We start from the raw sequence: 23,947 nt of genomic DNA, 5'->3' as shown, positions 1-23,947 counted from the left end.
ACATTCGCCAGATGTAAAATTATCCCCTTTTACCTCTGTTCTCGTGTTTCAGCTGACCAATTTTTTTTTATAATTAAATTGGACCTTTTACATCTGACCAAGTCACCAGATGTGAAATAGTAACTTTATTCAATTTTCTTTTCTTTTCAAAATCCTGCGTTTTTTTTTATATATTTTAAATCCTATTTTGTAATTAAAAAAAACCAAAATAGCATTACAATTCAACATTCAACCAAAATACAATTACATTCAACCAAGTCATTACAATTCAAATAAAATACCAAGTCTTACAATTCAAGCAAAATACAACAATCCAAAATGTTATAACATTCAAGCAAAATACAAGTCATTACAATTCAAAACATCCTAATTAATGTGAATCCATTGTAACATCACACAAATTAACCTACCTAGCTCCTAAGCCTCATCATCGGCAACATCATAATCTACCTCGGGATTGTACAGGTCAAGAAAACAAGTAGCCCAGCTGTTTCGCAATTCATACAGCTCCTCCTCGGTTAATGACGTGGGTTCATCGAACACCTACAATACATATACATGATCAAGTTATTCATACTACATGATCTAAAAAAATGCAATAATCCAGACAAACAGAATGCAGGAAGCGACAAGGAAAGAAATACATTTTTAGTATGGAGCCTTTTCCCAGAACTGAACCACTCCGGCCCTTAACAAATGCTTCCATCACTGCATCTCCATGTTGAGACTCTTGCGGTGCTCTCAACTCTTCCTACAATTAAAGTTGACAGTTAGCTTGAGTTTAATATTATGTTAAGCGATGGGGATGGGGGCAAATAACTTTAAGTAAAAAAGACATTTACAGGGACAGTGAAAAATCGCCCCGGTCTCAGTCTTATGCTCCATTTCATAGCCTGCACCTCCGGTATGTGATTCAAAGGATGACTATATTGAGCCGTGTATGTGATTCGTTGGCCGTTCAAGTGGACAACAGATAACAAAAGATCTATCATACATACAAATACTTGAAAAAAGAGCTGAAATTTCAGAGTCAATATAAGTCCTTGATAAAATAAGTGACGAAAACCAGGAAAACCTAACATATTTGGAATGTCTGGGGGTAAATGGCAGTAGTATTATCATCAAATGCATATCAAACTGATTCGTCAAACAACGGAACAAATCGAATACACTGGCTACGGATAACATAGAAAGGGAATAAAAAACTAAGATTCTGCACATACATATTTGGTACCAATGGAGTAGTGTTAAATTTTGGCTCCACCACTTCCCCTATGGAAAATGTTCCTCCTCCATTGATACTATCAAGGCAGTGCGAAAATATTCTTTTCACCTTTCCAGATGCAGCAAGCTGTGAAAGCACAGAAGAATTTGATTGTCCAAAACCAATGATTCCATCAAGGGCTTCATCAGAAGATGAACCCAATGTCCCAGATTGTTTAGCGCCGCACCTGTGATCAAGTGAAAGTTCAAAAAGACATAAAATTAAGGCTGCTACCAAGAAAAAGAAACAATAAAACGAAGGCTAGGATATGAAGATGGTTTAAAATGTTCAATCATTCATTGAGTCGGGCATCTACTCACCCAAAAACCACACTGCTATTTTCTGCTGCATTATGGAGATTACCATTTACTTGGTTGAATGTAAGAGAATCATTCACAAAGGATCCAGCGGTTGTACTTCCATCTCCATAAGTTATGCTGTAAGGATTATAGGCAGTTACAGATAACATTTACATGTGTGCAGGATTAGCCACTATATATCATGATATGTAAGCATCACTATTGAGAATCAATGAAAACAGAATATTCAGCTTTCACAAATTGTGTAACTGAAAGGAGGAACAGAGGAGACTGAGGAGACAGATTGTGTAACTGAAAGTGACAGGGAGAGAACTTGGACCTCTTGAATTGCCATAAGGAGGAAATGCTCATGGCTGCTTCGGTAATTGAATATTATTGTTCTATTCTTTAATTAAAATTTATATTTTCTCTATTGAAAATAAGTACCAGTCCCGTCATGCATGTCAGAAGATTGATTGAGTGGCTAAAGCACACAAAAAATAACTAGTCTTGAGCATAACATTGATGCCTAAAACAATCTAGATAAAACTTTATTGACTTATTGGAACCTAGCAACTTGCATAGAGACTGATTTGTATACATTAACAATAAGAAAAATAGATAATTGTTCATCCAACATATTAATACGAACTAAACTTCACTTGAGCCATGAGAAGAGTGTATATACTCTATAGACAACATCTAAGCCGGGGGAAAATAGTTTGTTTGGCATGAACTTTATTCCCAAATGATGATGCAATTATATGAAACAACTATAATTCTGAATGTCAATAACTAATTATTGAAAATAAATTCCTGGTTATACAAACCAGCTGTCACAGGCCACAAAGCTTGAGAGATAGTGAATATGCAATACCTGAACTTGAATATGTGCATCTTCTTGGTTAAGAATTTGGAGAGACAATTGTCCTTGAACATCAAAATTACTAACTCCACCATCTCGTTTCAGTGACGTTTAATTTTTCTTCAACCGATAAAGTCACAGGATCGGTAAGTGGTGGGGCAGCTGTCCGAGACTGGCCAAGTTTTGGCTGAACATCTACAAGAATGACCTCACCTTCTGCTTTCAATGATTCCAAGAACTGATTTGTCTTTTGAGATTTACCCAGCTTCATACCAAGACCCTTTGACGGAGCAGTAGCAGATGCAGTTGGACGACCTAATGAAGAGAATAAGAGAATACATAAATGAAAAGATTACTTTATATTCAGAAACATGTTAATTTGGGCATAGAATAAACCACAGCCTGCATACTGCATGCTTCATTGCCATTCTAAGTCGTTCTATTTAATTTAAAAGAACTCAAGAAGAATTGTGAGAATCTATGAGAACCAACCTTTAGGCTTGACAGAAAAAGAGTCAGCATCAGTATTCAATCCAAAACCAGAGCCGCTTCCAAAACCAGTTCCAGTGCTACTTATGCTCAAATCACTGAAGCTATTTTCAATTCTTCCAGATCCCATTGACGTCAACGGACCAAAGCCTCCTTTATCACCTCTATTCTTTTCAATCTGAACAATAAATGTATTAATTTAAATTATGAGCAATAATGACTTAAAAGTTAAAACATTAAAAAAAGTAATAAACAGTAGTCCCTCCGATCATACCTTGCTCTTATCAATCTCACTTGCTTTCGGCTTCATAAGATCCTTAGTTTCATTGACCTTGCTCTGCATAACAAGCTTGTGCAGCTTCTCTTCCTGACTTTCCATCTCACAGTATTGCTTAACTAGTGAAACGGTAACATTTTCCTTGTGCCCAAGAGAGATTACTTCATCAAACACAAAAATCAACTCAAAGGCATGCTTGCAAATACCCTCTTCATCAAGGGAATAAGAGTGTTCAGGGACCTAACAATATTAAGCAATGAACAGAATATAAGAAAGCATTTTGACAAAAGTTTAGTTCAAGGGCTTTAAAACTGATTCAAAAAGGGAAAACATCTCCAACTAAAAACCATTTCATCAATCCTAAACCTTCCTATAAAATTCAATGTACTAATCCACCATATATACCAGACAAAAAATCATTGAAACTTTAAATGAAATTTAAAAAATGTGAAAATAACAGTAACAAAAAATAATACAAGCAGATGAAAAAGAACCTAAATCAATTGCAGTAGAAACAGTTCTAAGAGCTAAAACCAAGTAACAAACCACAAACACAAAGAAATCACGAAAAGGAAAATATTTAAAAAGGATTAAAAAAGAAAGAAGAGTACCTGAATCGATGTGAGAGAGAAAGACAAGCTTCGATTCGTGAGAGTAGAGGCCGGAGAAAGAAAGAGAAGCTTCGATTTGGAGTTAAGCTTCGATTTGGAGTTAGGGTTCGTGAGAGAGAGGACGACTGCGAGTGAGAGAGAGGACGACGCTGGTGGTGAGATGATTAAAGGTTGAGAGAGAGGACGGCGCTGGTGAGGCTTTGCATCGCCGGTTCTTGCGAAGGTGAGGGGTTGAGAGAGAGGACGACGCTGGTGAGCAGGGTTGCGTTTTGGGTGTTCTTCGCGAAGGTGAGGGTTTTTTCTTAAGTCTTGATTGGGAGAGAGATATCAGATTCACACTATTACCTTATTGTTCCAAAAATATTAATTTTTTTTTTATTTAACATGACGTTTTACATCTGTGCCTAAATATGGCCAGATATATACATATTTTAGATAATTTTTACCATAATTACAAGATTGCCACCGTGTTTAGTTATGTTTCTAGTACATTGAAGCCAGATGTAAAAAGTCTTGTCTATTTATTTTTCACATCTGTGGACATTGAAGCCAGATGAAAAAACTACTCCATATAGCGTTTTACATCTGACATATGCTCGTCAGATGTAAACATGATGTGTAATATGTCATATTTGTACTAGTGAAGTACTATTTGTATTATTTTCCATAATTTGACGTAGAATTTAAAAAATAAATATAAATGTTTTTCCACGTGTACAAGCCAAGTCAGCAGATTTGTACAGTCGGTCACATGTCCTGCTGTACATCCAAGGGGCAAAATGAGGGAATCTATTTTTTTTTGCAGGGGTAAACAGAAAAAAAATCCGCACATGGGATAATCGAAAATTTGCTTATTTTGCAGGGATAATTGATCATTTACCCTAATTAATTCCTTGTTTTTTCAACACAAAAATGACTCTATCACAAATTATTTGAGACTTCAACGTAAAAATTAGAGTATGTTCATAATTAATTTGTTATGATTTAATTATAATCTAGTTGAAATTCCATGTTGTTTGATATTGGAATAGTTTCGGAACTGTTTAGGAACTGGTTGGGAAAGAACGGCGAAGCCCATCCGAACCATCCAATGAAGAATAAGAGGAGAGCAAAGCGCCAATTGAGTGAGAAGCACATGCGAAAGGGGCACGGAGAAAGAAAAAAAAAACGAAGTTTGGAGGATAAGTAGCCGAGCTCATTCCCTTCGCTTCCCGGGCCGTTTTGAAACTAATAGAGAATGACAAATATGATAGAATATGTGTATATTTAGCAAATACTTATGTACAATTATTAGCATTAGTCACAAAATATCATTGTATTCATAAGCCTTGATTAGCTTCCTAATATATAATTGTAAGACATGTATATTATACAGATCAGTAATGCAAAGACATCGAAAACATTTTCCTATGATAATTCCTATAATTCCTATAATTATTATATTTATATGGTATCAGCTAGGTTTTTTATCCCTATCTCCTTCTAGCCGCCACTCTTAATCCTTACCCTTTCTTATTCTGCTGCTTTCATTCTTATTCTCCCTCATCAGTAGCTGCAACCATGACAGAACCAACCACAGACAGCATCAAAACAACACCACAAAAACCCAACTTTCACTATGCGTTTGCAATCACCAACGTGAAATCGATCATCCCGATCACGTTGGACAATGATTCAAGCATATACCTCTCATGGTCCGCTCTATTTCAAGTTCAAGCCCGTGTCCATAATGTACTTGATCATATTATTCCTCCAACCGATGAAAAAGATCAGCAAACGGCAGAACAAACAAAGAACAACGATCCCAACCTCTGGAACCGCCTCGACGCAGTAGTTTTGCAGTGGATGTACGCTACTGTCACCCAGGACATTCTCAGTTCCATTCTTGTAATCAATGACACTGCTGAAAACTGTTGGATGCGAATTGCTGCTATGTTTAGAGATAACAAGCATTCGAGAGCCGTCCACCTCGAACATCAATTCGCCAACACAAATTTGGAAGACTTCCCATCTACCAAAGCCTATTGCAATCGCCTCAAATTACTCGTCGATCAACTTGATAATGTTGATTCTCCCGTGAACAACACTCGTCTTGTATTAAAGATGATTTCTGGACTCACTGATTCATATGTAGGTTTCCTCACGTATATTCAGCAACACGACCCGCTGCCGCAATTTGAAACGGCGAAATCTCGGTTGGAATTGGAAGAATCAACCATGGCCCAACGCATTGCACGAGAATCCAGTAACACATCATCTCCGGCTATTGAAAGAGAGAAAGAGAGAGTGGAGCATAACCGTTTTGTAACTGATTCTTCTGTTTGTTATTGATCTTGTTATCTAAAGATTACAATACAGATATAGTCTTTATATAGACTTGAACTAGGAGTGTGTTAGTTCCTAATCAGTAAGCTAACACACTTGTATATAATGCTTAGTCTAATCTAAACATATTAAGTCTAAACTAATCCATTTACTGTATAGTTACAAGGGTATTTACATTGTACACTTACACCGGCAGCCTTGCTCATGAAATCTCAAACCTCTGATAATTCATCTTCTTCCGCCACACCCACTGCTAATTCCGTCAGCCATTTTACCAACAACAACAACCCAAATCGTGGCAACAACAACAGAGGAAGAAACAACCGTGGTAACTTATAATTATTATAAGGGTTATGTTAACTTGTGCCCTAAGGCACATGTTAAGCTACCTAATAGAAATATAGCATTTAATGATACAAAGAATTTAATGTTTATAGAATTGAATACATCATAAGTTCAATAAATTCTTTTCACATTTATCTTCTTAACATGTGCTTCTCCTTATTATAAAATAGTTATGTACTAGTAAGCAATAATAATGCTCATATACAATTTTACCCATCGAGCTATAGTTCCTATAATTTGGGATTTAAAAGATGAGATAGTGTTAACTTACAAATTAGAACCAATAGAAAAGAAAATGAAAATTCATTAATAAAAATTATTAATTGATTAGAGAATGAAAAAGAATACTAGATACCCTTGTGTACTTCTTGTGCTTAAGGTTGAGTTAATAAATTTTTGCTGCTTCAAAAAAAAAAATACCCTTTTTTCCTAATGAGCATAGTTCCTTTTAACTTATAATCAAAGGAAAGATAAGAATCAAGTCATGGCATGAGATTCGGTCATGACAATAAGTAGAAGACGAAATTCAAGATTTTATGATTGCGAGAATTCTCCAATGCTTTTAGGATTAGTAAGTCTCTTAAACTCATAACTAAGTCAATCTTTGGTGTTCTATAGTTTTCTTAAATGTTTGGCTTTATCGACTTAGTCAGTGTTTCAGACATATATTGTCTTTTGAGGAAAATTATGATTATGTTATTTCTTTACACACCTGACCTAGCATTCTGTCTGGTAATTAGTGTGTTACAAGAACGATGTTCATGCATTAAGATGAGTATAAGTAAATAACTATAAGAATAGTAGATTTAATCATCAGAGTAAATATTCAAACCAATATATTCATTAGACAAACTAAGATGATTGAGCAAAAATAGGCAAACAAGAAGGAATACAGCTAAGTAACTCATCCTAGTCTTAACATTCTCAAACATCTAAAAACTAAATTCCGATTTTCAAAATGAAACAGTTTATGTCTTTTCAACCATCAAATCTTACTGTAATCATTGCAACTATGCCCTAACTGTCATCAATAAAAAAAGAGTTCACATGTTGTTGAGGCTCTTCTGGATGAAGTTAATTTCGTTATCATTTGGTGCTTGATATTTAAATCTAGGGATGAAGCACTCTTGATTGACATGGTGTTTAGTACTTTCGAATTCTGCAAAATATATTTTGCAAATTGAATCTCACATTCCGTGTTTTTATAGCCTTTAAGCAAGCATGTTTTGAGCCGTGTTGAAAGACATTCCGGAACAATTGCTGGATCCATCCAATTATCCAAAACTCCATATCCATGCCGAGGATCCTGTCAACAATACACATTTTTATAAAAAAAAAGAACAGGTGAAAAAATGTTCAGGTAAAAAGACAAAGAAATTCCAAGACATGAACAAAACCTCATCAGTAAGAATAGTAAGATTTCGAAGTTTGGGACAATGATTCAGCACTTCTAGCAACCAGTTCCACTTCTCAGAATGATTATTCTTGAGGATAAGCTCCATGTAGGTTAGATTGTGACACATAGGAAATTGGCGGTAACTCGTGTTCAAGCGTTTCATGTTCTGGTGTGATGTACAAAAGTTAGAAGTCAAGCATTTACGATGTTGTTTAATTTGTTTCGATAATTATTTTCAAAATATAAAAATTTTATAAATTTTATACTCGATAATTGCAGATACTAGTGATCAAAGTTGTACATTGTCATAAAAAACAACACTTAAAAAGGAACAGAGGGAGTGATATAATATCATAGATGAAAATAATAATCCTTAAATCACAATATTAAACTAAGTTAAGTTAAATTTCATAATCATAGTATTCTTACCAATTCTACATGCAAAACCTGTGCCCTGCAACACAAAGTAAACAAAACATCCACACTAACAGTGAAGTTAGAAAAGTTTGCTCTAATCAAATTCGGTAAGCATTGAAAGTTTTCCTTTAAAGCAATTTCCTGCCGATGATGTAGATAAAAATATTTTATATGCAATTCCTCTAGAATGGGACATCTTGATAGAAGCTTTGGAAGATATTCAACACTTCGGAAAAGTACATTAGACAAATGGAGAGTTTTGAGCCGAGGTAAATCCATAACCATATGAGAAAGATCATTCAGTTGTTTTAACCCTCTCAAATGAAGAGCAACAAGTGTCTTACAACTGAAAATGCTATCAGGTAATTTGACTCTTAAGGAAACCCTGCCAGACATGTTGAGATCGAGTTTCTCGATTCCAACTCGTTGTAATGCAGCATAAATAAATCGATTAACGTCGTATGCGTTGAAGTGCTGGTTTGAACATTTTAGGTGGAAGGATCGGATGGGTAAATTGATGTCTCTTGCAAGAAAGACTGTTGACACAGAATGGCGAAAGGAGATGAAGTCTTCGGACCATGTGTCGTCGAAGTTGAGAGTGGGAACAGAGAGCCATAGTGGATTCCATCTCTTTGAGAGGGTGGAAGTTATTGCAGCCAATTTGGTTGGGAGAAAAGAAAGAATGTGATGTAGAATTGGGTCTGGTAGTGAGCTGATCCTATCTTCCGTTGGAATTGATCTTGACATCTCAAACTCAAACCCTAATCCAAAATCGATGAAGAGAGAGCCTGTTGCCGCGATACTGCATAGAATGAAAGAGGTTGAAGCTGGCAACTCACAGCAATAGCTAGAAGGAAATAGAGGAAATTGACGGCGAGCCAAAAACGACAGCTAGAAAATACGACGGCAAGCAAAAAACAACTTTAAAAAAAATTCTTCAGTGATGCTCCAATGATGTAGGTGTTATTTGGAAGGAACAAGAGGCAAAAGAAATAAGAAGAGGTTGGAGTGATGAAAATACAAAAGTAATAAGGGATTTTTATCTGTTTCGACGACAACTTAACAGTGTTAACTAGGTTTGTGACTTTGTGTCTTATATGAGAAAATTTAGGGTATTTTTCCGCTTTTATTATTATTATTATTATTATTATTATAAAGCTACGAATAAAATAAATTTTTAAATCATATCTTTTAGAAAAAATAAACTAATCATAAAAAGTCAAAACATATCAAAAATCATAAATCATAATATTATTAGATCACATTTAATTAGTTTAATTTAAGTGAAATTTATGTAACTATTAACAAATAAGGCCAATGTTTAACTAATCATCCAATAATCTCCCATTTAAACTATTTGTACAAAATAATTGAAGAGTCCACACTCGAAATTTTTCCTCTTTTCTTTTTCATTAAATTTGTGCATATCAATTAAGGGCCTGTTTGGTGTGCTTGATAGGAAGACATGATAATATAAAATTAACCTATCCTGTTTAAATCTTTTGTTTGGTGCACCATTAGGAAATGATAAACTTAACCTATTTTTAATCCTATCATGTTGGCTCTTTGTTATTTTTGGTAGTTTAATGGTTAGAATAATATCAAAATATTGAGTCCACAATTGTTTTTTTCCGGTAGTTTAATGGTTAGAATTTGTTATCAATATTGTCAAAAAAATAAGAAATATGAGCATCGGGATTTGAATCTCGGTCACTACAGTATTATCAAAAGAAAGATTGTACAAATTGATGTCTTTCGATTTAGTCACTAGGACGAATACCGAGATATCAAAAGAAAAAAATTGATTAATTACTAAAACAAATATCATGAGAAAAATACTGCAAGCACATTTGCATGGTACTAATTACACATAAAATTCATTACATCAAAAAGTGAAAGAAATCAATATAACTTAATTAAAAAACAATCATCAATAAGAATTCAATTCTTTTCAATCAATAAATCTACCCGTTGAAAATGTAGAATCTAATATAAAAAGCAAACATATAAGAACCATTGCAACCAACCATGCCCTAAATGCCATCAATCAAATACGAGTTTACATGTTGTTGAGGCTCTTTCAGATAAAGTTAATTTCGTTACTATTTGGTACTTGACATACAAATCTAGGTAGGAACACTTAATTGACATGATGTTTAATACTTTCGAATTCTGTATAATATATTTTGCAAATTGAATCGCATGGCTTTTGAAGCCTTTAAGCAAGCATGTTTTGAGCTGTGTGGAAAGGCATTCCGGAACAATTAGTGGATCCATCCAATTATCCACAACTTCATTTTCAAATATAGAATCCTATCAACAATTCACATACTTTTTTGTTAAATAAAATAGGTGAAAAAGTGTTAAGAAAAAATAAATAAATAAATAAATAAATAAATTGCCAGATATTAAAAAAAAACCTCTTGAATGGTAAGATTTTGAAGTTTGGGACAATGTTTCAGCACTTCTAGGATCCACTTCCATTTCTCAGAACTATTGTTCTTCAGGATAAGCTCCATGTAGGTTAGATTTGGATGAATGGGAAATTGGTAGTATCTTTTGTTCCATCTGTATCTCATGTCCTGATGTGATGTAAAAAAATTTAGAAATCAGTTCAAACTCAATCTCTTCCCAATTTCTTTTATCATTTAGTGGTAGCAAAATGTACTCAAATTAGAGATCCTACCTAAGATTTGGAGGTAGCGAAAGTTCGGAAAATCTTATTAAACAACAAATTCTATATTACTATTTCAGTTCCTAAATATAAGATCCTTTGAAGAAAAAAAAATCATGGAGATCTAAGAAGTAGATTATGGGATTAAGGAACTTACGAGTAAAACATTTTAAAAAAATGATTTTTATAAAGAGTAATCAAACAGAAAGTAGTAGGTTCATTAAAAAAAATGTACCATTAAATAAAAAGAATCCATAGTAGGTTCCATCTCTTTGAAAGGACGGTTGTGGTTGCAGCGAATTTGGTTGGGAGAAAAGAAAGAATGTGACAGAGAATCGGGTCTTGGAGAGAACTAATTCTATCTTCGGTTGAAATTGATCGTGACATCTCAAACTCAAACTCCAAAGCTATATTTTTTTTATAAATTGAGAAAACGTATTTATAAGGAGGAGCAAACACAACAACTAACTAACTAACTATTTCTATTGATTGCCTTACGGCGCTCAACAACCCGTATTTTACAAAAACCAAGCCTAATATGTTAGTTTTAATCAATTGGTTAGTTTTTTTATTTATCGGTTAGTTAAACTACTAATTAATTTTAATCAAACAGTTAGTTGAACTATTAATTTTAACACAAATCATCCCTTAAACTCATTTGCAAGTTTCTCTCTGTAAGTGTGTAGAAAAGGAAATAAGCTCAAAACTCTTCATTGATCAAGAATTCTATATATATACATAGTATGGAAGAAAGCAAAGAAGAAAAAAATAAAAAAAACTCAGTCAGTTAGTAACTAACTATCAATGAGTGATAATACAAGGCCCATGCCCGGCTCAGCCAGACAGTGGCGCGCGCATGTGATAGTCAAAATTGTGTGTGGAGTTCCCCATTTACAGAACTAGTTACCCCCTCGAGTTATAGAGTTGTATCGTTTTCACAAAGCTTCAACAATTTTCTATCTTCCATGAAGGTCTGTGATACTCAAAACATTATTGGAATACGATTCAGAAGAGATTGTATTCATCATATTCTGCCTCAAGAGGAATGCAGGTTGTCTTGCAGGTGGAATGTCGATAGTTTCACTGTTAAGCATAGTAATCACTGCAGCCATGGTAGGTCTGTCTGTTGCTGCTTCTTGTACACATAGAAGTCCTATATGTATGCACCTCAAAATATTCTTATGATGACTATCATCATATATTTCTGGTTCTATTAAACTTAAAATGTTGTCTTCCTTCCATTGAATCCAGGCCTAAAATGTAACAAAAATCAAATTTATGTTTTATCAGAAGAAAAAGAAAGCTACAAAAGTTCCATCATTTCAATACTAATTTAATGATTTGTGTAGACTTACAAATCCTAAGAGAGTCAGAGAATTTTCACTTTCATAAAAGCTTGAGTTTCGTCTTCCACTAACAATCTCTATTAGCAAAACTCCAAAGCTGAAGACATCTGATTTATCCGAAAATACTCCATGCATTGCATATTCTGGAGCCATATAACCACTGCATTGAAATGTAACAATTTATTCAGGGGATAATATTGTAATATCACCATAGTATTTAGAATTGGGTATTGAGCCTAACTCAACTCTACAAAACCGGCTTTTAAGGTGAGTGCCTCTTACCTATAAACCCTTGTCCAGACCAACTCACATCCGATGTTAGACTTGCTAACAGTGATCATTGTTAGTGTTTTTTGTATCTTTATTATTTTGAACCATGGTTGTTCTTGTTGGTGTTTTATGTTGGCCTCATTTTGCTAAAACAAATATTCAAGCAAGATGTTGGATAGAATGCTTCAACATTGGATACAACATTCATGCTTCAACATTGGACACCACATCCAGTGCGCTCTGTTTTCGCGAATGATATATTTTTGCGTAAGATTTGTTTGAAGAATTAATCCACGCCTTTTAATTTGTGTGCCAACACACAGGTGTTTCCAGAATCTTCAGTAAGCGATTTATGAATTATTTGTTCCTCAATATTAAGAGATAAAAGATTTGATTCTAAAATATATTTATGGACAATAAATATATTTATGGAAGGAATAAATATTTGGTGAAAATATATTTGTGATAAGTAGCACTGTCACGTATAATTAATAATGGATCTCGTGACCCAGTTTTGTTTGCTAATCAGATCTTCAAGTTAAGGAAACAAAACATTTTAATTGAAGATTATTTCTTGAAGGAACCTTTAATCATGCTGTGTTATTGAAGACCATTGAAGACCTAGCCTGTGCTAGTGTAGGTTATTTAAAGAATATTGACACCATTGTTCAAGTCACTGAAGCCGAAATTGAGTTTTACAAAGCGTGTGTTTAGGGTTTTAGTATTGTTAATTGTGTTCCTCTTCTTGTATTACATTGATGCAAGATTAAGGACTGTGTGTTACTGTGTTGTAATATCTCCGGAGATTCTAAGCAAGGAGATAGTGTGTATGAACCATTCCTAAGCTTTGAAGTACGGAATTGGTGGTTGTTTTAAGAAGTGTGTCTTCATCTGTAAACTGTAACGTGTACGATCACAGTGGCTGTGATTAAGAGGAGTTGAGCGGAGGTTCTCATACCTAGGTGTGACTTAGGTAGAATATAGCACGGGTGGTGATTAGGTGAGAAGTCATAAACGGGGCGTTTATTGAGGGCTTTGAACTAATACTATCATAGTGGATTCACTCCTGGATTGGTATCCCCCAGAGTAGGCTGTTATGCTGATCTGGGTTAACAAATAACTGTGTTATTCTGTTTCGTGCATTTTATATTTCCTTATTGTTCGTCTAGTTCAGTGTTGAACACAGTGTTGGATCATCGAATCAAACATACAGTGTTGGAGCATCGTGTTCAACATCGTGTTACTAGTGTGCCAGAATTTCAATTGGCATCAGAGCAGGCACCCTGTTCTGGATTTAGGGTGAGCTCCAGGGAAAGTACTTTCTGGCGAAATGGACAAGGAAGGAGGAACAATTTCCAGACCGCCCCTACTGATAGGGCCTGAGAACTATGATTATTGGAAAGCTAAGATGATGGTTTTTCTTAAATCCATTGATAGCAGAACATGGAAAGCTGTAGAAAATGGCTGGGAACCCCCAGTGGTCATTGATAAGGATGGAAAGAAAACCAGTGAAATCAAGCCTACAAAAGACTATTCTAAAGACGAGGATGACTTAGCTCTAGGAAACTCAAAAGCCTTAAATGCCATATTCAATGGGGTGGACATCAACATGTTCAGACTTGTCAAACGATGCACTGTGGCTAAACATGCGTGGGAGATACTTAGGAAATCACATGAAGGAACCAACAAGGTAAAGTTGTCCAAACTTCAGATGCTTCGCACAAACTTTGAAAATCTGAGTATGAAGGAAGAAGAGACTATTCATGATTTTCACATGAATATTTTAGAATTTGCAAATTCTTTTGATGCCTTGGGAGAACCCATATCAGATGAAAAGCTTGTGAGCAAAATTCTCAGATCTCTACCTAAGAGGTTTGACATGAAAGTGACAGCAATTGAAGAATCTCAAGATCTGGTCAACATTCAAGTGGATGAACTAATAGGCTCACTTCAAACCTATGAGTTAGGCATGAATCAAAGAAAAGAAAAGAAAAATAAAAGTTTAGCCTTTGCCTCCAACACTAGAGAAGATGAAGAATCAGATTTGGAGAGTGATGAAAGTTTGTCAGAAGCAATGGTCTTGCTAGGAAGACAATTCAACATAATCGTGAAAAGAATGGACAAAAAGTCTAAGTTCAATGTGCCAAGCATCAAGCTCGACATCAACAAACAGACCAATGATCAAAGAAGGGCTAGAAGTGATGAGAAAACCAGTCAGTCAGAAGGGGTCCAGTGTCAAGAATGTGAAGGATATGGACACATCAAAGCTGAATGTCCTACCTTTCTGAAGAGACAAAAGAAAAGTCTGGCTATCACTTGGTCAGATGAGGATGACTCAGAGGAGGAAACTGAAAGTGGATCTGCAAAACATGTCAATGCACTGACAGGTCTGTGTGAGTCTGATGCTGAATCATGTGATGAAACATCCTATGAAGAACTACTGGCTACCTATAAGGATTTATTCATTAGGAGCAATGAATTCTGCAAAGCATTGGAAAAACAAAAGAAGGCGAATTGTCAACTACAGGCTGAGAAGAATGACCATCTTGCAAAAATTGATGCTCTCAACAAAGAGATTGAAAAACTAAATGTCGACTTGGAGCATGCTAGAAGACAAGTCAGAGTTTATGGATCAGGAGAAGAAAAATTCCAAGCAATGCTATTGAAACAAAGTGCAGGAAAGAAACCAATTGGCTTTGACTATGAGATTGTTGATCAACAAATGGGATACAACAAAGCTACAATCAGTACTCCCATCGAGAAGACTTTTCCTGTCAGTGCTGGCTTTTTACCACCACATCCTCCCACACACCAGGGAACTGACACTTGGTTAAAACCCAAACCTAAGCCTCCTGCACAGACTGGATCGATGCCTCAACATCCTCCTCCACATCGGAATAACTGCTCAAGACCTAAATCTAGGAGAAGGAACTGGAGATGTCACTATTGTGGTAAGAAAGGGCACATAAGGCCTTACTGCTATAAATTGTATGGTTACCCAAAGAGTTTCCGGTCACCTGCACCAAAGCCAGAAAATGTGAAGACTAAGAAAGAGTGGAAAGAAAAAGAGAATGATGTATGTCTGATAGCTCACACATCACTACAAGCATCATCTAGACAAGATTGGTACTTTGACAGTGGATGTTCAAGACACATGACTGGAGTGGAAGGATATCTTGCCAACTTAAAATCCTATGCCACAAGTTATGTAACCTTTGGTGATGGAGCTAAGGGAGAGATAAAAGGAATTGGGAATCTAATCAACAATGGATTGCCAAATCTAGATAATGTTCTATTGGTGAAAGGTCTTACAACTAATCTAATCAGCATTAGCCAGTTGTGTGATCAAGGCATGAAAGTAAACTTCACAAAGTCAGAATGTCTTGTTACAAATGAAGAAGGAAGACTCTTGATGAAGGGTGTGATGTCAAAGGACAACTGCTACTTATGGGTCTCTGAAGAAGAAAACCACTTGTCCACTTGTCTCTTAAGCAAAGAGGATAAAGTGAAGCTGTGGCATCAAAAAATGGGTCACTTACATCTGAGAGGTTTGAAAAAGGTCATAGCAGAAGAAGCAATCAAGGGAAATCCAAAGCTCAAGATTGAGGAAGGAACTATATGTGGTGAGTGCCAAATAGGCAAGCAAACCATGGTGGCACATCCGAGGCTCCAACATCCGGTTACATCTAGAGCACTTGAACTATTACACATAGATCTGATGGCACCTATGCAGACTGAAAATCTTGGTGGTAAAAGGTATGTTTTTGCTTTGGAAGATGATTTTTCTAGATTCACTTGGATAGATTTCCTTAGAGAAAAATCAGACAGCTTTGAAACTTTTAGAAACTTATGCTTACAACTTCAAAGAGAAAAGGAGGTTGTTATTGTAAGAATAAGAAGTGATCGTGGAAATGAATTTGAGAATGCAAAATTCTTTGATTCCTGTACATCAGAAGGCATTTTTCTTGGATACTCCACAAACAGCAGAGCTTACAGAGTTTATAACTCTAGAACTAAAGTTACCGTGGAATTAATGAATGTGGTAGTTGATGATGCATCATCAACCAAAACAGCAGATGATGAATCATCCATTCAACAGTCATTTGATATTGTATTTGATGAAGTTTCAGGTTCTAACAATGAATCTGCTGATCCTAAATCAGAACTTCCCCGTGTCAACAAAGTCCCATTTATTAGGGATTTAGTTGAAGAAAATATTGTGAAGCTTGATCATGTTGCTATTGGATGCATATTCAGTAAAGCATTGGATGTTGTTGAGTTTGAAAGACTAAGGGGCAAATTAGGAATTTGCCTACATAAGGAATTGTAGCAGTTAAGGTGTTTTGAGCGTGCAACCACATTTTTCACTTCGCTCCCACCAGTGATGCACGCTAATTCCGAGCAATCATATCAAAATTGCCATAACCGTGTCATAACATGCAATCAACTCTCTTTCACCTACTGTCCCACTGATTGTGCTTTGTTTGAAGTTCAATTCAATCAAAAACTATTTTATTCCAATCAGATCACCATGTTAAACTCTGATAATACTGTTGATGCTACTGTACAACCATTTGTAGTTGTGAATGATCATGTGGCTCCATCTGATAAGTCCATCTCTGATTCTGTTGTTGAGCTTGTTACTTTTTCTATCAAGGAGAACATTACTACCCTTGATGTTGCACAGGATGTTGGAACATCCTCTGTCCAGCCTAATCCAAATGCTGCCACTACCACTGAGTCTTTTGGTGATAGCTGTGATTTTGAGGCTGTTACTGAAGATGAATTGCAGGACAAAGAAAAGAATGATATTCCTGCTGATGCTATTGAAGACTCTAAAACAGAGGAAAGTATAGAGAAAGTTGTCTCTCTTGGTGATAAAGATACTGAGTCTGAAAAGATAGTAGATGAAGAACAAGAGATGATTGATCTTGATGAGGTTGACTTCTTGGATGAACCTCAGCCAAAGACTGTTCATGGGAGATTGGAACAATGTTTTCTTATGCCCTTGTCATATTATGCAAACAAGGGGAAATGTCTATTTTGTGAATGTTGACTATCTGTTTGTTGTGATGGAGGTAGTAGATATGCTTTTTTTTACAACCTCTAGTTAGCTGGATGAAAAGAAGTTGTGTTTTGAGCGAATGATTCATGCTCTGAAGCTTGAAGAAGCTGCATTAGAAGCAACTGACGCAGGTGTTGATGAGAATCTGAGTGTTGGTGCAGGTGGTGATAATGAGGAAGAAGACTCTGAGGTTGAAGATGAGGGAAATGATTCCCCAAGACAGTGTCTCTGTGTAATGTTTCTTTTGGATTTATTTTCCATGTGTAGGCTGTGATCTAAATTTAAGCACCTTGTGTGCATCTGGACTGTGATATTCTGCACTATGTCTCTGGTTTTTCTGCTATTTCTATGAAGACCCTATTTTGTCTAAAAAAGGGGGAGTAGTTGGTAGTTAGTAGTGTGCAGTATGTTGATGTGCTATCTGATGTTGCAACATCTGATATGTGTCGTAGTACTTATGGTTGCTCTGCAAGAATTAAGGGGGAGTAAGTTTTGATATGCATGTGGTACTCGGATACTTTAGTTCTGATATGTATTTTTTTGGGGAGTAAAAATGCCTGATTAAATTTTTGTTCATCCTTGATTTTGAGGGGGAGTAAAAATGTTTGATTAAATTTTTGCTCATCTCTGATATTGAGGGGGAGTAGTATTATTTAGTGAGCATGATGTGCTGACAGATGCTCTAACATCTGCTGTAGGCACGGTAGCAGTATGTGATGTATAGTATCTGATGTATGTGCTCTGCATATGTTCTGAATGTGCTCTGCATGAGTGGTGTGTGATGTTTTGATACTCTGTTATGCATGTCTTGAAGGGGAGTAGTTATCTGATGTTTTTTTTGATGTGGTGCTTAATGTTGAGACATTTGCCCTTCCTGTTGTGGAGTGTAGTATATGTTACGTATAGCAATGCTGCTACATTTTTGTATGTGAAGTAATGCTTCTGCTATTACAAGACTACGGGTTGCTAGATACTAATATATGGATCAGTTATGCTCTGATACTAATTTCTTTGATACTCTTCTGTTTGGCATATTTTGTGGCTAAAAAGGGGGAGAGGTAAGTGTGCCTGATGTACTGCTGATTGTCTACAAAGAGTAGTGTTATGAGTTGTGGGTTGCCTTCTGTGGCGCAATGTTAGATGTTCTAATCGGTGTTGAATCATGTTACCTGATGCTCTGTTGAAAATGAACATCTTGCTTCCTGAGAGTTTATTTCTCTCAGCCATGAGGGAATTTATTTTTCCCCGGTGATTCTTTTTATGAGAATATTTTTCACTCCATTGGCGTTTTCCTGTGAGGCAGGTTGTGTTCACTATTCCGCTGTTGCATGCCTCTGTTATTCTTGTGCGATACAGCTATTCTTATTTGCTATTTTCATCTGAGAAGTTCTATTGAAAACTGCATTTGAAGATGTTCTACTTTACTTCATGACTGTGTGCTTATGTTGATTTGAAGAAAGGTAGGTGATGTATCTCTCTAGATTGGTTGAAATGATCTTAAGTTGTTTTAGCCAAAAATTGCCAAAGGGGGAGATTGTTGGTGTTTTATGTTGGCCTCATTTTGCTAAAACAAATATTCAAGCAAGATGTTGGATAGAATGCTTCAACATTGGATACAACATTCATGCTTCAACATTGGACACCACATCCAGTGCGCTCTGTTTTCGCGAATGATATATTTTTGCGTAAGATTTGTTTGAAGAATTAATCCACGCCTTTTAATTTGTGTGCCAACACACAGGTGTTTCCAGAATCTTCAGTAAGCGATTTATGAATTATTTGTTCCTCAATATTAAGAGATAAAAGATTTGATTCTAAAATATATTTATGGACAATAAATATATTTATGGAAGGAATAAATATTTGGTGAAAATATATTTGTGATAAGTAGCACTGTCACGTATAATTAATAATGGATCTCGTGACCCAGTTTTGTTTGCTAATCAGATCTTCAAGTTAAGGAAACAAAACATTTTAATTGAAGATTATTTCTTGAAGGAACCTTTAATCATGCTGTGTTATTGAAGACCATTGAAGACCTAGCCTGTGCTAGTGTAGGTTATTTAAAGAATATTGACACCATTGTTCAAGTCACTGAAGCCGAAATTGAGTTTTACAAAGCGTGTGTTTAGGGTTTTAGTATTGTTAATTGTGTTCCTCTTCTTGTATTACATTGATGCAAGATTAAGGACTGTGTGTTACTGTGTTGTAATATCTCCGGAGATTCTAAGCAAGGAGATAGTGTGTATGAACCATTCCTAAGCTTTGAAGTACGGAATTGGTGGTTGTTTTAAGAAGTGTGTCTTCATCTGTAAACTGTAACGTGTACGATCACAGTGGCTGTGATTAAGAGGAGTTGAGCGGAGGTTCTCATACCTAGGTGTGACTTAGGTAGAATATAGCACGGGTGGTGATTAGGTGAGAAGTCATAAACGGGGCGTTTATTGAGGGCTTTGAACTAATACTATCATAGTGGATTCACTCCTGGATTGGTATCCCCCAGAGTAGGCTGTTATGCTGATCTGGGTTAACAAATAACTGTGTTATTCTGTTTCGTGCATTTTATATTTCCTTATTGTTCGTCTAGTTCAGTGTTGAACACAGTGTTGGATCATCGAATCAAACATACAGTGTTGGAGCATCGTGTTCAACATCGTGTTACTAGTGTGCCAGAATTTCAGTTCTAACAGTTGATAATGATATATAACATTAGATAAACAATAAGGTATAAACTTACTACGTTCCAACAACCCTTTGTGTATTGGCGCGATCTTCACTCACTCCAAAGATTCTAGCCATACCAAAGTCAGATATTTTTGGATTCAGCTCCTCATCAAGCAAGATGTTGCTCGCCTTCAAATCTCTATGTATGATTTTTAGCCTGGAATCTCTATGTAGGTAAAGTATTCCACGAGCGATTCCTTCAATTATGCTAAAGCGTTTTTCCCAATCCAACAGTTTATTTCTTGATGGATCTATAGAGTTAAAAGCATCACAACATATATATTATTCTCAACTAGTCCAAATCTTCTTCCTATAATGATTTCTTCAAATTGTTAATTCTTTTGCAAAATAAAATTGGAAATAAAGTAAATTATGAATGTTTTCAAATGAACTAACCAAATACATATGCATCCAAACTTTTATTTGGCATGAACTCGTACATCAACATCTTTTCGTCTCTTTCAATACAGCAACCTAAAAGCCTTACAAGATTGCGGTGCTGAAGCTTAGAAATCACTACTACTTCATTCATGAATTCTTTTAGCCCTTGTCCGGATGAAACAGAAAGTCTTTTAACCGCTATTTCCTTGCCGTCTTGTAGTATTCCCTAGAATACAATATCAGAAGGAAAAAAAAAATTAACTAATGACTTCAAACATTAATTATTAACTTTGGTTGATTTAATGTACCTTGTATACAGGACCAAAACCACCTTGTCCAAGTTTGTTGGATTCATGGAAGTTGTTTGTAGCAATTGCAAGCTTTTCAAAATTATATAGTAACAGCTCTTGTAGCTTAGCTTGTGACAATTCTCCAATTACATTGTCAGTGTATTCTTCAGCTTTTTCTATTTTGTTGAAGTGAAAAATTCCATGCTTCATATTTCCCACTGAATCATAAAGTATAAAGTATCACAATTTAGCAGGAGTGACGAAAAAGAAACATCAAACATTGAATCATGTGTTAACTTATATTCTATATTCCATACTCTTAAAATTGAGAGTTGGGTCTAACTCAACCCTAAAAAATCAACTTGTAATGTGAGGATTGCCTCTACTTATAAACCCATGTTCAGAACATTTCATATCGATGTGAGATTCTTAACACACCCCATCGCGCCCAACACTATTGGGCTTGGGGGCAAGGATGTAAATGGTGGGTGAACTAACATCGGAAACTTGATAGCAGGTGGTCCAACGGATCTTGGAGAGGCTTTGATACCATCTTATAATAGGCAGTTGGGTCTAACTCAATCCTACAAAATCAGCTTGTAAGGCTAGGATTGTCTTTAGTTATAAACCCACATTCAAGGCACCTCACATTTGATGTGCGACTCTTAACATATACCAATAAACATTAAAATGTGAACTTGTATGCAATAGTTTAAATGAACAACAATGGTACTTACCTGGATTTGAAGTCTTTTTCCAAATCAAATATGCAGCAATGGCAATTATGACAGTTCCTATTAATACTGAAACTGTAATGATGATTGTTCTTTTGTGCCCATTATCTATAAAGAACAGAATTCAAATTTTAGATTAATAACAACTGATGATGAAGGAGAAAATACTAACATAACATAACAAGTACTATATACTAAGTCGATCTAATAATATACCTGATGATATATCATGTTCGGCATAGGGTCCACGAATGTATAGATCAGTTCCTCCAGTTTGGAATTGTTGTATATCAATTAGATTTCCATTCCAAGACATACAATGAATATCAGCATCATATGAATATGCAGTGCAAGAGCAATTCATCAAACACTGATTTTTGCATGCATCTTGGTCAACAAATGACAATTCTGCAAAATCAGGCACTTTTACATTGCTCAATTTCAAAAAACCATCTCTTTCATTACCATTTGTACTCTTGTTTTGATTTTTGGCAATCTCACATTGCAAAAGTGTCTTCCTAAGACATCCACTAGTCCAATTTTGTTGATTCCACTCTTGTTTGTTACTTGGTTCAAAACCTTCCAAACAGCTACAAATTGGTGACCCTTTTGAATTACAAAATCCAAATGGACCACAAAAACTATAAACATCGCAATCCGATCTTTGATTAGTCCATGTATCCTCCCATGCCTCCTTCTCGATATTCCAAGACATTTCATTCAATTGACCTGTCGAATTGAGGACATACATCATGAGTCCATAGTCATCTGTTCTGAAGTATAAATCAACAGTTCCCGTACTATCTTTCTCCATATGAAAACCATTAAGATAAAGAGTTGTCATGTCCTCTACCCCCAAAAAGATTTGATTGTTCCATGGACCACTTCTCCAATACGGCCGAGTTTCATTCCAAATGAAAAGTTCTGGAATATTCAACCGTTGGATGCTTATAGAGAAGTTTCCGATGGACGGATCAAAAGGGGTTCTCCACGATGCGAGTTTCATGTTACTTGTAAATTTCATGGTTGGTAATAATGCATTTGAAGGATTCTTGAAACTCTCCCATATAGTATTTTCTGTTGTATCCATCAAAACAAGGCTTCCATAATCAGAAAGTCTGAAACTAGAATTGGTTTCTAATGTAATATTGGAAACATTTGTTGACCAAATAACATCTTTTTGTCCATTCAATACAACAAGATTGCCATCATTATATATTGTAAGAACTCCTAAAGAATCATTGATCAATGGTTGATTTCTATTAGCAACCCATATAACAAAGTGTTGAGTTTTGCACCAAATTCCTACATAACGGTTTGTGGAATTTTGAGGGGTGAAGAATCCTAAGGTGAAATTTCCTCTGTTTGAGGTTAAAGTTTCGGAGTCTTTGATGATTTGTGACGAGTTTGTTGCAACAACGTATGATAAAGAACAACATAGTATTAATGTGATGAACTTCAAAAATGAGATTAAATTATTGCACTTGCTCAAACTCATGGTAGAAACTAAGAAATGTTATGTGTTTTTTTTTTCCTTTGTATATGATCATTTTTTTGATATTTGAACATTCAATATTCTCGTCTATGACATATGTCGGAAGAGTTGTTGTGGATAAAGTCTCAAGTAAAATTTGACTTTTACACTATTTTTTTGAAAATTTGGATTGAAAGTTCTGGATTGAAAATTTGGACGAAGATATAAGTTTTTTAGATTTTTATAAGAAGTTTTCTCTCCCCATCTCCCATGAATCTTTTATACCCACAATATTTTAATTTTTCCCTTGCAGAAAAATTCGGTTCGCAGAAACCGAATATTTACTAGTGTAAATTCAGAGTAAATTTTGATTTTTAGAAACCGAAATTTGTTTTCAAGGCAAAAAAAAACTTCGATTTCTACGAAACGAAAATTTGTCAAGGGCAAAATTAGAAATTCAAGGAGGATAAAAAATTCAGGGGTGGAAAGAGAAAACATCATTTTATTCATGTCCATGTCCTCGGAAACTTCTGTCCATAATTTGGTCACTATGATTGCATCATAATCATAATTAAATTCATTGGTCTGAACTTGACCAAAAAAATAAAAATAAAAATATATTGGTCTGAACTCCAACAATTTTTTTTTTGACAGATGAACTCCAACAAATTAATTACTATTACTTCCGTCTCAATGTATAA

General features: G+C 35.3%; 4 protein-coding genes across 12 annotated transcripts; 1 reads left to right on the top strand and 3 right to left on the bottom strand.

The window, feature by feature from the left end:
• Positions 1-311: 311 nt before the first annotated feature.
• LOC123893293 (aspartic proteinase 36-like) lies at positions 312-3,524 on the bottom strand. Of its 9 annotated transcripts, none has more exons than XM_045943230.1 (6): positions 2,441-2,635; positions 1,585-1,701; positions 1,224-1,451; positions 843-924; positions 645-751; positions 312-543 (listed from the first exon to the last, which is right to left on the bottom strand). In XM_045943230.1, the coding sequence occupies exons 1-6, from the start codon at positions 2,521-2,523 to the stop codon at positions 519-521; spliced, it is 642 nt and encodes a 213-aa protein (XP_045799186.1). In that variant the 5' UTR covers positions 2,524-2,635; the 3' UTR covers positions 312-518. The 9 variants fall into 9 exon arrangements, 4 of the variants coding, with proteins under 4 accessions (XP_045799186.1, XP_045799187.1, XP_045799189.1 ...); XM_045943231.1 differs by having other exon boundaries at positions 843-1,016; positions 1,334-1,451; XR_006803407.1 differs by lacking the exons at positions 843-924; positions 1,585-1,701 and adding exons at positions 2,921-3,095; positions 3,192-3,524 and having other exon boundaries at positions 519-543; positions 2,441-2,743.
• A 1,841-nt stretch (positions 3,525-5,365) lies between these two features.
• On the top strand, positions 5,366-6,136 carry LOC123892370. Its single transcript, XM_045942158.1, has one exon. It carries the CDS (start codon positions 5,366-5,368, stop codon positions 6,134-6,136), a length of 771 nt encoding a protein of 256 aa, XP_045798114.1.
• A 1,361-nt stretch (positions 6,137-7,497) lies between these two features.
• Positions 7,498-10,807, bottom strand: LOC123892369 (FBD-associated F-box protein At4g10400-like). The gene is made up of 5 exons (XM_045942157.1): positions 10,709-10,807; positions 10,452-10,601; positions 8,301-9,179; positions 7,873-8,037; positions 7,498-7,781 (listed from the first exon to the last, which is right to left on the bottom strand). Exons 1-5 carry the CDS (start codon positions 10,805-10,807, stop codon positions 7,503-7,505), a joined length of 1,572 nt encoding a protein of 523 aa, XP_045798113.1. The 3' UTR covers positions 7,498-7,502.
• A 771-nt stretch (positions 10,808-11,578) lies between these two features.
• LOC123889324 (G-type lectin S-receptor-like serine/threonine-protein kinase At1g11330) lies at positions 11,579-23,420 on the bottom strand. Its single transcript, XM_045938610.1, has 7 exons — positions 21,989-23,420; positions 21,776-21,880; positions 21,057-21,256; positions 20,764-20,974; positions 20,381-20,618; positions 12,318-12,468; positions 11,579-12,215 (listed from the first exon to the last, which is right to left on the bottom strand). The coding sequence occupies exons 1-7, from the start codon at positions 23,268-23,270 to the stop codon at positions 11,919-11,921; spliced, it is 2,484 nt and encodes an 827-aa protein (XP_045794566.1). The 5' UTR covers positions 23,271-23,420; the 3' UTR covers positions 11,579-11,918.
• Between the last annotated feature and the right edge of the window lie 527 nt (positions 23,421-23,947).

The sequence above is a fragment of the Trifolium pratense genome, linkage group LG6 (assembly GCF_020283565.1).
Source record: "Trifolium pratense cultivar HEN17-A07 linkage group LG6, ARS_RC_1.1, whole genome shotgun sequence".
In the NCBI taxonomy this organism is placed as follows: Eukaryota; Viridiplantae; Streptophyta; class Magnoliopsida; order Fabales; family Fabaceae; genus Trifolium; species Trifolium pratense.
Note: the sequence above shows the minus strand (reverse complement) of the source record. Positions and strands in the feature narration are given on the sequence as shown.

Excerpts from the sequence above, each read along its gene's own strand:
- LOC123893293 (XM_045943230.1), bottom strand. The coding sequence starts at position 2,523 with ATGGTGGAGTTAGTAATTTTGATGTTCAAGGACAATTGTCTCTCCAAA. Across the intron at positions 1,702-2,440 it reads ATGCACATATTCAAGTTCAG|CATAACTTATGGAGATGGAA; the intron begins GTATTGCATATT and ends TAATCCTTACAG. Across the intron at positions 752-842 it reads GGCGATTTTTCACTGTCCCT|GAAGAGTTGAGAGCACCGCA; the intron begins GTAAATGTCTTT and ends CTTTAATTGTAG.
- LOC123892370 (XM_045942158.1), top strand. The coding sequence starts at position 5,366 with ATGACAGAACCAACCACAGACAGCATCAAAACAACACCACAAAAACCC.
- LOC123892369 (XM_045942157.1), bottom strand. The coding sequence starts at position 10,807 with ATGGAGCTTATCCTGAAGAACAATAGTTCTGAGAAATGGAAGTGGATC. Across the intron at positions 9,180-10,451 it reads ATATTATACAGAATTCGAAA|CTGTCGTTTTTGGCTCGCCG; the intron begins GTATTAAACATC and ends CGTATTTTCTAG. Across the intron at positions 8,038-8,300 it reads AGGTTTTGCATGTAGAATTG|AACATGAAACGCTTGAACAC; the intron begins GTAAGAATACTA and ends ACATCACACCAG.
- LOC123889324 (XM_045938610.1), bottom strand. The coding sequence starts at position 23,270 with ATGAGTTTGAGCAAGTGCAATAATTTAATCTCATTTTTGAAGTTCATC. Across the intron at positions 21,257-21,775 it reads GAAAAAGACTTCAAATCCAG|TGGGAAATATGAAGCATGGA; the intron begins GTAAGTACCATT and ends TTTATGATTCAG. Across the intron at positions 12,469-20,380 it reads CAAAGGGTTGTTGGAACGTA|TGGTTATATGGCTCCAGAAT; the intron begins GTAAGTTTATAC and ends ATTTCAATGCAG.